The following is a 13,865-nucleotide window of genomic DNA, read 5'->3' on the forward strand; positions in this document are numbered from 1 at the left end:
AAAAGCACCCACGCTTTTATTTTGCAGTGATGTATGAGGGACTTATTTTTTACTTTTAGTACACTTTTTAATTTAATATGAGTGTTTTTTAAAAGTAATATATATATATATATATATATATATATATATATACAGGTACTTGTCGACTTACGACCGCGATTGGTTCCGACTGACTGGTTGTAAGTTGATCTGGACGTAAGTCGGCCTATGTTAATTTAAGGTAAGAATATTAGACTGGGTAATAATATTGTAATCATCTTAAAGTAATATTTTATCAACATTTTCTTACTTTCTAAGACAAACACAGCATACTACAGTACAATTTGTTTAATATGTGGAAAACGTACAAAACAAGAAATACTGTACTGTACATTTAATTCCTGGCACCACTGGTGCTTGGCTGCGGGTTGTCGATATCGCCTTCATCAGATCAGGCGAGGCTGCGGACGGGGTGATGGGAGGAGTTGCTCTTTTCATAAACATAGTGAGCTTCGTCTGAATTGTTTGTTTTTTTTTTTTCTCTTCATAAATTTCGCAATAAGGACGAAATGTGTTGCGTGCCATCCGTTCAATCCTCGCAAATCGTTCAATATTTGGGTCCATTTTTTCAAAATGAGCGAGGAGTTTATTCAGTAGAGATAAATCTTCTGACAATCCCTTTGTGGTGAACATTGTTTGTGGCACCTCCTCCTCTTCGTCTTACTCCAATTCTCTTGTTTCTTCTTCCGCCACTCTTTCTTCTTCCAATTCTATCAGCTCTTCATTTATAAGTTCACCTGATTCCCGGTCTAGCAACTCCTCGACATCTTCCATTTCACATTCCAATGAAAGGTCTTTTGACAGTTTCACTATTTCTTCACGAATCTCATCAAGTTCTTGTTCACTGTTAAATCCAGCAAAAGTATTTACATAACGCTTAACACACTTCTTCCATACGCCATTCATACACTGTGAGTCGACATTTCTTGCGGGGAGGGCTTCTGTTTTCTCTGATCTGAGTTCACCTCTGTTATAGCGCGTCTTTATTTGAAAAGAGCAGTGTCAGATCGGGGCGAGTGTGAACGCTAACTTTGACAAGCACTATAAATTTACAATGGTTGTTACAGACATAAATCAAATGTATGTTTTTATTGTATAATATTAACAATAACAGCAGCTCTCTACTCAAAGCGGTAAACTCGAGAAGCTGCTAGCATCGAACCCAGAAGCTCTTGATTGGGAGTCAGCAGTTGTGTGTGGGAACTGTTAACATTTGAATGTGATGATTGTATATAAAACTTGTGCACGAATGAGACTGGGATAACTGTGGATGTGGATGTGAGTGGTGTGTGTGACTGAGAATGACTGGTGTGAAGCCTGAAGTCCAAATATCAAATAAACACTTTCACAATTACAAGTATAACAGAACAAGTGCGCTTTTATTCAAGAAGAAAAAAGAAAGCAGGTTGCGGTAATCAGTTGATGCGACTGCTTGCGTAGTGCAATCCTAAGAACTGCCCAATCAAGAGCTTCTGGGTTTGATGCTGGCAGCTTCTCAAGTTTGCTGTTTTGAGTAGAAAGCTGCTATTAGTGTTAATATTATAGGGTTATATGTTAGGGTTATATTATTATCAAAAATTGCCAAAACAACAAGACACAAACACACGTGGGGCAACACTGCTGCGTATATTTTTACTGCTGCGTAGCGAGACTTGAGAGTGCGGGAAACTGGCGCTGCCAACAGCTGGCGGGGGAAACAGTCAAACGCGTCGTAAAGTCGAACAGTCGTAACTTGCATAGGTCGTATGTCGACGAGTACCTGTATATATATATATATATATATATATATATATATATATATATATATATATATATATTATTTTCAACTTTTAGTCTTGGGTTTGTTTCAGTATAATTTTGTAATCAATATTTTAACACTTCCTTTAATATTTCTAGCTGTTACTAGCGCCACCTATTGGTGAAATCTTGAACTATTCTTCATATGAAAATTTCATTTCTAAATTAACATGGATTAATTGATCAATTAGTGAAACTGATTATTGATTCATGTATTGTCATCAGAAGTGAGTAAGTGTGCAAAATTTCAAGTCATTTGGACAATAGGAAGTGGGTTAAATATCGATTACAAGATTTGTACCGGACAACAAACAGGTGAAGTTAAAAGAAGTGTGGTAAAAAAAACAAGCAAGCGAAAATCAAAAGAGACGACAGACACATCACCAACGGCTCCTTGATCCTTTTCTCCAATAAAGCTGTTATTTTGGTTAACCTGTTCTGTAACCTCCTTATTCCCAGAAAAACAAACCAAAGGCATTTCATTTTTTTTTTTAAATTAGGGGGCTCTGCCCCCTGCTCGCTTTGCTCACCAACCCCTGTGTTTGTTTAATCGGATATACAATTTTAAAAGCTTTTTTTTTCTTTGGAATTGTTTCAATTTCATTATTTGCACTTTTACTTTAAAGCTTCATTAAAAAAAATATTTGGGATTACCTTTTCTTCAAGATCACATTGAATTTTGATTCCGTTTTTGGAGACACATTGTGACAACGCAACGTATAACTGCCCATGAGTGAATATTGTTTCTGTTTCTCTAATAAATAATCCGACTTTTTCTAATGTTTGTCCCTGTGATTTGTTAATTGTCAAAACAAAAGCTATTCTCACAGTAAACTGTAAACATTTTAATATGAATGGCATATCACAAGCTCCTTTGGTGTCTAAATGTTATTCGCGGAATATATACATTACCTTTCTTGTCGCCTGTTAAAATTTACATCGCTTCTCCGTGATCATAAATATACACCTGACCGAACTGTGTATGCTTTGAAATTAAACTTGTCGTTGCTTTAACTGTTGCCGGACCACAGATTCTCATAGTGTATGGTCCATTATTGTGTAAATCCACGTTTTGTGCATTGAATGATGCGAAGGCGAAAAGACTTTGTTTTCCACTGTTTGCCTTTTATTTCTGACCTCGATTTGTCCTGCTATTTTTTTAATCACACCTGGTTCTGATGATGAATTACCTTTTGTTTGCGCTAATGCGATCTTTACTATCTTTTTTTTGATACTGTAGCGACTGACGTAATAAAGTGTCACAAAAGTTTTACTTGAACAATCGCCGACTTCCTAACCCCAAACACAACTTTCTAGCACCCTCTCTAACCCCTCCTCCCATGGGTCTCGCCCCCCCTTACCACATCAATCAATACCCCTGTACTCAGCCCTCCCTCAATAGGACCTAAGAGTCACTTAAAACAAAAAAGACTTCAACTTGGCTGGGATGCTACAATACTTTTGAATTTTACTGCTTTCATATTCTGTACCTTTCTCTGCATGTGTATCGCGCCATCGTTTGTTTGAGCCTTCCAGTGAATTCCACTGCTTTCATAATCTCTTATCTGCCTTTTTTCTCTCCAACGCTTTTGGGTCTCTTTTCTCCACGCTGCTCTTTCTTCTTTGCTTAGTCGTTGACGTTTCATCTAGAACGTATTGTCCTTATATGCTTTATATGTGCTGAGAGCACAGGATCTGTGTGTGCTACGTGCCTTTACAAGACTGAGTGTTTTGCTGGCCGTGCTCTTATTTGATATTGTTTGTAAGTAGGGTGTGACTTGCAAGAATCTCATGTTCCACGTCCCCACGAGACGACCCTGGGACAATCTCTTGGCACCAAGTCTCACGTTTACGGTCCCCGCGAGGCGCTCCGTGGCCAGTCTCTTTTGTCTCGTGGGTCTTTTAAGTGTCTTCCGAGAACTTCCGAGAAGATCACGTCTCGTCGCCCTGCTTTTCCTTTCCAGGATTTTTTTTTATAATAGAGAGACAAAAAAATGTCATGCATAACAGAAGCACGTAACTACCATAGTGTCAATAAGAAAGGAACTTCTAGTGACCACTGCTGTACTGATGCAGATTTTGTACACGTCCATCGTGAGGCATATTTAGGAACAGTCACCATTGTACAGCCTGCCCTTGCAATCGACACAGCAGTAGTGTGTTTCTTTGTGTACTTTATTTGCAATTATTCTATTTTTCTAAAGTACACGAGAGGGTAGAATGCCAGTGCCTGATCTGCATGATTGATGTGCTCAATGTGTTATTGTAGGCTTAGCGACTTCTGCATTTCCTGTGACACATTTTCCTTAGGGGGCTAACATCTTTCTTGTCCTTCCACTTGATCACAATCATTTCACCTTTCTGCCACACAGCTACTTGCTCACCAGGCATATCACTGTGGTTCCGTTGTGGTTCAGTGCCATAGCATCAGTTCACATTCTCATTTCAATCCCTTGATTCAACTAATGGTTCAGTTTCAATTTATTCTAAAATCCCATGCATGGATATTGATAAGTTATCATAGAGTGGCAGAACATATATAATTATTTGCGATTTTCTTTTGCAGTATAATTTTTATATTATCCACTAGATGGCTGCAGAATACTGTCTTGAGCATTATTTGAGCTTAACACAGCACATGTGAACAAAATAAGTTAACCCAAGGAGGGTTATGAAAGGAGAATTGCCTTGACAATGGTGAACCCTGCGTGGAGTTTGCATGTTCTCCCCGTGTCTGCGTGGGTTTCCTCCGGGCGCTCCGGTTTCCTCCCACAGTCCAAAGACATGCAGGTTAGGTGGATTGGTGTTTCTAAATTGGCCCTAGTGTGTGCTTGGTGTGTGGGTGTGTGTGTGTGTGTGTCCTGCGGTCGGTTGGCACCCTGCCCGGGATTGGTTCCTGCCTTGTGCCCTGTGTTGGCTGGGATTGGCTCCAGCAGATCCCCGTGACCCTGTGTTCGGATTCAGCGGGTTGGAAAATGGATGGATGGATGGTGAAGTTTGGGTACCTGACCGTGAAAGAGTTTAATGCTTGGGTGCCAGGAAGTGTCCTGTGTTATCTGACAGACTCTCATGTTGTGTGCTTTTCTATTTATATGCTACATTAGGACCACCTGAGGTCAGGTTGCAGAGTCTCGATCCAGGAAACAACTCACTGCCGCTTTAGAATGTGCCTCAGGTAACACTTTGAGAAGGTGACATAACAAGGTTAGCCATTCTTTCAAGCGGTTAAGGCAGTAATGGATACTCTGTTCTTGCTGTAAACACAATGAATATGCTGGTGTCTCTGTTGTCTTCTTCACTGTGTTAACTAGTACAACTTGTACAGTAAGTACTTTTTCCAAACTTTGGAAAAAAAAAAGTCTTCATGTACTCTCCTGCGATGTTATCAGGCATTAGAGAACTTCTTGCTGGATTGGAGAGAGCTTAGTTAAAACTTTCACAGCATCATTTCTCTCCATGTCAGATAACATCACAGCCAACTGCCCCACTGTCCAGTCTGGCCACTTGGCTGAAACTGCCTCTAATAGAACCTTAAGGGGGCTCTTGCTGTCCTTCATAGAATAAGTGTAATTGATCCACGTAGATGGAAACTGGCATCGTGAAGCCAGATGTTTTGTGCTCTTGGTGTTAGAAATCTCTGGATCCAGCAGCATGATGAGTTCCTCGAGAACATCCAAGTTGTTCAGGACTGTCTGTAAAGGGGCCGTGTGCAGCTCTGAACCTGTGGACACAGAAAGGTTAGAGTTGGCTTTTTATGCATGTTGTAAAATCACAGAGTTAAAAAGAAGCATCCATCCATTATCCAACCCGCTGCATCCTAACTACAGGGTCACGGGGGTCTGCTGGAGCCTAAAGCAGCAGCATTACAAAACAAACGTGCCCCTACTCGTAGAACAATATGTGGTCAAGGAGTACTCTGGGGTACTTCAACTAGCAAGTAAAAGAGTTAGCTGTAATGACGAGCAAAATAAGCAAGTGCTGCACATGGTTTCACAGAGCGAGCCACCTGGAATGGGACCGAGTGCAGTGGGTGACACCTCTCACCAGCCCCCAAGTTTTCCCTGCAAATTGGAGGACCTGCTTGAAGGGCTGGATGCAGATTAGCGTCATACCCAGGACGAAGCAGTTGCAGGTTAATGGCCTTTCTTAAGGGTGCAATGGAGTAGAATCTGGTGTTTTGTGGGATTTAAACTGGCAACCTTCTGATTGCTGGCGCAGATTCCTAGTCTCAGAACCACCACTCCTCCCAAAATTAGTATCTCAGGAGTAAATTGGTTCCCGCCACTAAAATTAGTATCTCAGGAGTAAATTGGTACCAGCTACCCTCTCATAATGCATTTAAAATGATGGCCAATCGAAGCTGAAATTCAGGCCAGTCAGTCTGGGTGACTGCAAATTGGGCTTAAAATCACTGCTAAATCATACAGCGTATGACTGGTTTAAGACGTCGATGCTGCACGTTATCTCCAGTGTAGGCCCACGATTACTTCGTATACATTTTTGGTCATTTCAGAGTGAATGAAAATCCTTTTATAAACGAGGTGGAAATACTAGTATGGACAGAGATTTCTTTGTTTAAAAATGCAATTTTTAAATGAAAGCATAGTGGTGTGGCGTTTGCCTCAGTCTCGCTCTCTGCTTACAGTGTGAGCACCAGATGAAGACAATTGAACAGACGTTTAATAGAAGCCATGTGCTTTTTTCCTAATCAAATTTTTAAGTGATGAGCTTTTAAAAGAAATTTAGCCAAGTGCTGTATTTCATTACAATCCTATGGTTCGCCAAGGGAAGGAGCAGGGATGTTTCACTGCTTATTCACTGAATACTGTTCCTTAAATGGACTGAAACAAATGGAATGGAACAATGTGAGGTTTTTTTTTTTTTTTACAGTGTCTGGAGTGCCAATCCTGCCACCAACCCCCAAGTTTTCCCTGCAGGTTGGAGGGCCTACATACAGGGCTAGATGCAGATTAATGTCAAACCCAGGACGGAGAAATTACAGGTTAAGGGCCTTGCTCAAGGGCCTAACAGAGTAGAGTCTGGTGTTTTACGGGATTCAAACTGGCAACCTTCTGATTTCTGGCACAGATTTCTAGCCTCAGAGCCACCACTCCACCCCAAATTAGTATTGCAGGAGTACATTAGTATCCAATGCTAATATTAGTATCACAGAAGTAAACTGGTATCCAACGCTAATATTGGTATCACAGGACTAAATCAGTATCTGCCAATAAAATAAGTATTGCTGGAGTAAATTCATATTCAACACTAATATTAGTATTGCAGGAGTAAATTAGTATACGCCACTAAAATAAGTATTACAAATTAGTATCCAATGCTAATATTAGTATCCTAGGAGTAAATTAGTATCCAACACTAATATTAGTATTGCAGGAGTAAATTAGTATCCGCCACTAAAATTACTATTGCAGGAGTAAATTCATATCCAACACTAATATTAGTATTGCAGGAGTAAATTAGTATCCGCCACTAAAATAAGTATCCAATGCTAATAGTAGTATTGCAGGAGTAAATTAGTATCCGCCACTAAAATAAGTATCCAATGCTAATAGTAGTATTGCAGGAGTAAATTACTATCTGCCACTAAAATAAATATTGCAGGAGTAAATTTGTATCCAACACTAATATTAGTATTGCAGGAGTAAATTAGTATACGCCACTAAAATAAGTATTACAAATTAGTATCCAATGCTAATATTAGTATCCTAGGAGTAAATTAGTATCCAACACTAATATTAGTATTGCAGGAGTAAATTAGTATCCACCACTAAAATTAGTATTGCAGGAGTAAATTAGTATGCAACATTAATATTAGTATTGCAGGAGTAAATTAGTATGCAACACTAATATTAGTATTGCAGGAGTAAATTAGTATCCGCCACTAAAATAAGTATCCAATGCTAATAGTAGTATTGCAGGAGTAAATTAGTATCTGCCACTAAAATAAATATTGCAGGAGTAAATTAGTATCCAACACTAATATTAGTATTGCAGGAGTAAATTAGTATCCAATGCAAATATTAGTATTGTAGGAGTGAATTAGTATCCAACGCTAATATTAGTATCGCAGGAGTAAATTAGTATCCGCCACTAAAATTAGTATTGCAGGAGTAAATTAGTATCCAATGCTAATATTAGTATTGCAGGAGTAAATTAGTATCCAACGCTAATGTTAGTATTGCAGGAGTAAATTAGTATCCAACGCTAATATTAGTATTGCAGGAGTAAATTAGTATCCAACGCTAAAATTAGTATTGCAGGAGTAAATTAGTATCCAATGCTAATATTAGTATTGCTGGAGTAAATTAGTATCCAACGCTAATATTAGTATTGCAGGAGTATATTAGTATCCAACTCTAATATTAGTATTGCAGGAGTAAATTAGTATCCAACGCTAATATTAGTATCGCAGGAGTAAATTAGTATCCAATGCTAATATTAGTATCACAGTAGCAAATTATTATCTGCCACTAAAATTTGTTTTGCAGGAAATTTTGCAATTGTGAAGTGCAAAACTAACAGTTTTTTTTTAGTAAAAAATCATTGTATCCATTTCCAGGGTTATCGGTGTTCTTTTCTGCAGCTGCCTAATGCATGTAATATGCACCAAACTGGCATCAATCTTTCTATTGATGCTTCTCATTCACATCAACCTGGAGGTGCTGATTTTTAAGTGTTGTGCTTTTAAAAGAAATTTAGCTAAGTGCAGTTCTGCATTACAGTTCTATGGTTCACCAAGGGAAGGTGAAGGGATGTTTCCCTGCTTACTGTTCCTCAAACGGCCAGAAATGTGGGGCGCTCCCTGCTTGATACAAGAATCTAAGGCAAGATTTGAATCAAGAACAGTCCACTCAGAATGCCAAAAAAGAAGGCACGTAAATCACCCTCCTGAATCCAGAATGCTTGTCTGAACTTAAATTGGTGGCAAGAACACAAACACAACAATTATTTTATGTTTTATATTTGGAATTAATTTAGAAATGTTTTTATTTTGACAGCAGAGAGTCTTTTTTTCTGTTGATCAACGTCAAAAAGTCTACATTAAATCCACTCTGATTCATTGTTGTATAACAACCAAATATGAAGATTTCCAAGGGGGTTGAATGCTTTCTACAGGCCCTGCAACTGAAGTTCACAGCAGAGTTATGGGTGATGGCTACAATTACCATTTAGATAAAGGTGTACGCTGCTTCCTTAGATACTGGCCAGTATCTCTACCTGTGACATAAGGGACACTCACCAAGTATTTCATTCAAACTGTTGTCCCTCCTAGGCAGACTGACAGGCTCTCCATTGACCTCCATGTGGATTTTGTCGATTAAATCGTCCCTGTGCAGTCCATTTTCTTGTGGCATCATCAGCGGCTTTTGAAGAACTTGTTTAGAAGCCGACTCCTTGGGTAGATGGTTCTGGTGCACGTATTTTAAATCTTTACAATGACAGAAAGAGCAAATGAAACCACAGTTATTAAAATGTCCCATCAAATGCCAGTTGTTATTTGGTCCATGTAAAATTTGTTTTCATGATGAAATTTGCAAGTGGTTGTGTTTCCTGTCTAAATGCTGAAATCAGTTTAAAAGACATTGTTAATATTTAAGAGAAGCAATATCCACACTGCTCATAATGTTCAGACATTGTAATATTCAGACTTTACATCATAACCAACTGTGGCCCTCAGAGGTTTTTATTCTCCAAGGATGCTGCTGACTGGGGGTCTTGTTTTCCTCCCATTCATTCTCAGCTGGCCATATTATATTACTAATGGACACATACAATGAGGATCCTTTCTCATCAATGGAATTGCTTTTTTTATTGTGTGTTTAAACTAATGTGTATTTTTAAGTCTTTGCATTAGGTAATCTGTTAAGTTAGTAATTGCATTTTACCTGTGACCTTACTATTGCACTCTGAGTCTACACTCAGTGCAGATTGTTTTATACAAATGAAATGGATTGGATTATTTGGAGCAAACAACTGGGCAGTGGTAAATGTGTCCATTTCATGACCTTGTCCGTGTCTCCTTACGTCACCAGTCTTTACTTATTTAATTTTTCCATACCTCTTAGCGGGCGGCACGGTGGCGCAGTGTTAGCACTGCTGCCTCGCAGTTAGGAGACCTGGGTTCGCTTCCCGGGTCCTCCCTGCATGGAGTTTGCATGTTCTCCCCGTGTCTGCGTGGGTTTCCTCCGGGCGCTCCGGTTTCCTCCCACAGTCCAAAGACATGCAGGTTAGGTGGATTGGCGATTCTAAATTGGCCCTAGTGTGTGCTTGGTGTGTGGGTGTGTTTGTGTGTGTCCTGCGGTGGGTTGGCACCCTGCCCGGGATTGGTTCCTGCCTTGTGCCCTGTGTTGGCTGGGATTGGCTCCAGCAGATCCCTGTGTTCAGATTCAGCGGGTTGGAAAATGGATGGATGGATGGATACTTCTTAGCTTATTTTCAGATTTTTTGGTTGTTTTTTACTGTTAGACTAGAGGGCTTTGCCCCCTGCTTGCTTCGCTCGCCAACCCTCGTGCGGGCCCAGCGCGTTCATCATTTCCCGGATCTGCCGCTTGCGACGAATCGTGCTGTGCTTTTGGATCAATACGAATATTAACTCTATCTTTGATATCTCCATCTTTCTAAACTATTATCGCTGACAACTGGTCACATGTTGGTTTATTATATATGTGAGCGTGATCTTTCAGATTCATATAGAAATCCAACAAAACTTCTTTGTCCGTGTTTTTCAGATAAATTTTGTGTAAAGTGCAATACTTTTGGATGTATGGATTTGTATCCCTTATTGGCTGTATTATTTCTAACAAGTCCGATCATTTAACTCTTTCGATTCTATGTTGCATCGCTTCTCCCTGATCATAAATATAAACCTGACCGAATTGTGGTTTCTTTGAAATTAAATTTGTAGTAGCTGTCATATCACCTACAGTATGTTCATAAATTCGATCTCTTTTCGCTCTTCCGTTATTTCACAGAGTAATAATTTCTGTTTGTTAGTGCTAATGCAATCTTTACTATCAGTTTTTTGAGACTTTTGAATTTTAGTACTTTCGTAATCTCTAACACGCTCTGCGTGTGTACCGTGCCAACGTTTTTGAACCTCTTTACGACGTTCTATTTTGTCTTGTACTCTTTCTCTTTTCTTCTTCTACTGTTTGTCTTTTATTTCCATCCTCGCTTGGACCTTTTAGGTTTTTCAATTCATCTCTTGGCACAAAGTCTCGTCTGGCTGGATGTGAAATTATCTCTCTGAAAATGTCTCGTCTTGTCCCAAGTTTTTTTTATATAATAGATATGGTTGCAAGAGCATAGGAAATGCCCACTAAACACACACACCTGTAATTAACTATGTATTTAAGAAGAAATTAAATCAACAGCCGTAATGGCTCTGTGAATTTTACTTTGACAGTGGCATTCACTCTGATGTTGCAACTTGAAATGTTGCTCAGACCTAATTTAATACAAAAACACACAATTTGTTGAACTGCAAGTAGGTTCTTGAAATGTTGTTGCCTCATAGGCAGACCTTCCAGAAAATGTGGCTCAACTTTAAGATATTATAAAAACGAAAACAAGAAGTAATCTATTGCACATACTTACTCTGCAGGCTAATAACCTAACTAGGATGATGTTTTGTGAGTTCATACTATTCTGTAAATGAAACGCTATAAAATAATTGTAAGTGGATGATATACCAGATTTCCAACATTACTTCCAAGGCAACACACACACTTTTCTCCAGCAATCTTGTATTTGAAGCAAAATTCACATTAAATCAGTCCCAGTTGCATACTGTAGAACAAGTAGGGGGCCTTCTCCTCAAACACCGGTTCATGGAAGTTATCTGCTACTTTTTAAAATTAAACTTTACCAGAAAATAAGTCTAGTAACAGAGCTGTAGTAACTACACAGGGATAAAATTGATGAGCCACAGCATGAAGTTATGGGAAAGAGTAGTGGAAGCTTGGTTAAGAAGTGAGGTGATGATTAGTGAGCAGCAGTATGGTTTCATGCCAAGAAAGAGCACCATAGATGCAATGTTTGCTCTGAGGATGTTGATGGAGAAGTTTAGAGAATGCCAGAAGGAGTTGCATTGTGACTTTGTGGACTTGGAGAAGGCATATGACAGGGTGACTCAAGAGAAGTTGTGCTATTGTATGAGGAAATCGGGAGTGGCAGAGAAGTATGTAAGAGTTGTACAGGATATATACGAGGGAAGTGTGACAGTGGTGAGGTCTGCGGTAGAGTGACGGATGCATTCAAGTTGGAGGTGGGATTACATCAGGGGTCGGCTCTGAGCCCTTTCTTATTTGCAATGGTGATGGACAGGTTGACAGACGAGATTAGACAGGAGTCCCCGTGGACTATGATGTTTGCTGATGACATTGTGATCTGTAGCGATAGTAGAGAGCAGGATGAGGAGACCCTGGAGAGGTGGAGATATGCTCTAGAGAGGAGAGGAATGAAGGTCAGTAGGAACAAGACAGAATACGTGTGTGTGAATGAGAGGGAGGTCAGTGGAATGGTGAGGATGCAGGGAGTAGAGTTGGCGAAGGTGGATGAGTTTAAATACTTGGGATCAACAGTACAGAGTAATGGGGATTGTGGAAGAGAGGTGAAAAAGAGAGTGCAGGCAGGGTGGAATGGGTGGAGAAAAGTGTCAGGAGTGATCTGTGATAGACGAGTATCAGCAGGAGTGAAAGGGAAGGTCTACAGGACGGTAGTGAGACCAGCTGTGTTATATGGGTTGGAGATGGTGGCACTGACCAGAAAGCAGGAGACAGAGCTGGAGGTGGCAGAGTTACAGATGCTAAGGTTTGCATTGGGGGTGATGAGGATGGATAGGATTAGAAATGAGTACATTAGAGGGTCAGCTCAAGTTGGATGGTTGGGAGACAAAGCCCTGCCTGGGGTTTGTTTCCTGCCTTGCGCCCTGTGCTGGCTGAGATTGGCTCCAGCAGACCCCCATGACCCTGTAGTTAGGATATAGCGGGTTGGATAATGGATGGATGTATTAGGATTGAAATAAAACATAAATGAATTAGTCACGTGAAGGATGTAATTACATGTCCAACCATTTTCCAAACTTACAATGTCCATTTGATGGGTTTCAAGGAAGTAGTACCATCCTGGAAAAATAGACGCAGGACTCGGGTATAAAAGTGATGCCAGACCACCACAGGGCACTGTCTTCAACTCACCCTATTCTCACTAAATTATTGGTGAGTCTTAAAATTAACATATTTGTGAACACAAGGAGAACATGCCAACTCTACACAGACATTGACCAGGACGACATTCAGTTTTTTTTAATCCATACTACTGCATTAAATAGTGGTCACTGTCTCATCCCATGAAATAAGGGGAACTCACCTAATATTTGATTCAAACTATCGCTGTTCCTAAGTAAATTAACAGGCTCACCATTGACTTTTATGTCGATTTTGTCAACTGAGTCTTCCCTGTGCAGTCCATTTGCTTGTGGCATCATCAGTGGCTGCCGAAGGATTTGTTTAGGGGCTGACTCTGTGGGTAGGTGGTCCTGGTCCAAGTGTGGTCCACCTTCTGATTGACAGAAAGAACAAATGAAATTATGCATACTGAAATGTCCTTTCAAATACAGATCGTAACTACAAAACACGCTGTTACCATTTAAGAGAAGTAAGGTTCAGCTTGGAGCTAACAAACTGGCACTGGTGAGGGTGTCAAATTGTCACCTCTTGTCACTAGTATTTTTATGATTGCATATGTTTACCTAGCAGTCCTTAACTGCTACATTATCTCAGTAATCATTTTCTTATGTCCTATACCTTATTTCCAGATATTTGCATGTAGTACTTATACTGCTGCACGTTGAAATGTTGGCCAAACACTCTGGCAGAGTCCCCTGTCAGAAGTAGCTTCAACTCCTACCCCCGGCAGAACTTTGACCACGTCCCGAGGGAGGTGGGGGACATTGAGACTGAATGGGCCATGTTCTATTGTTGAGGTGGCTGACCAGAGCTGTGGCT

General features: G+C 40.0%; 1 protein-coding gene across 1 annotated transcript in view; it reads right to left on the minus strand.

Annotated features, from left to right (window-relative positions):
* Positions 1–3,430: 3,430 nt before the first annotated feature.
* The window catches only part of igflr1 (IGF-like family receptor 1), an 81,401-nt gene continuing 70,966 nt past the window's right edge, over positions 3,431–13,865 (minus strand). The window contains exons 7-9 of the mRNA XM_051920776.1: positions 13,279–13,419; positions 9,098–9,286; positions 3,431–5,557 (exon numbers count right to left, since the gene is read on the minus strand). Coding sequence (XP_051776736.1) covers positions 5,229–5,557; positions 9,098–9,286; positions 13,279–13,419 — 659 coding nt within the window. The 3' untranslated portion in view covers positions 3,431–5,228. The remainder of the gene's footprint in view (positions 5,558–9,097; positions 9,287–13,278; positions 13,420–13,865) is intronic.

The sequence above is a fragment of the Erpetoichthys calabaricus genome, chromosome 17 (genome assembly GCF_900747795.2).
Source record: "Erpetoichthys calabaricus chromosome 17, fErpCal1.3, whole genome shotgun sequence".
Taxonomy (NCBI): domain Eukaryota; kingdom Metazoa; phylum Chordata; class Cladistia; order Polypteriformes; family Polypteridae; genus Erpetoichthys; species Erpetoichthys calabaricus.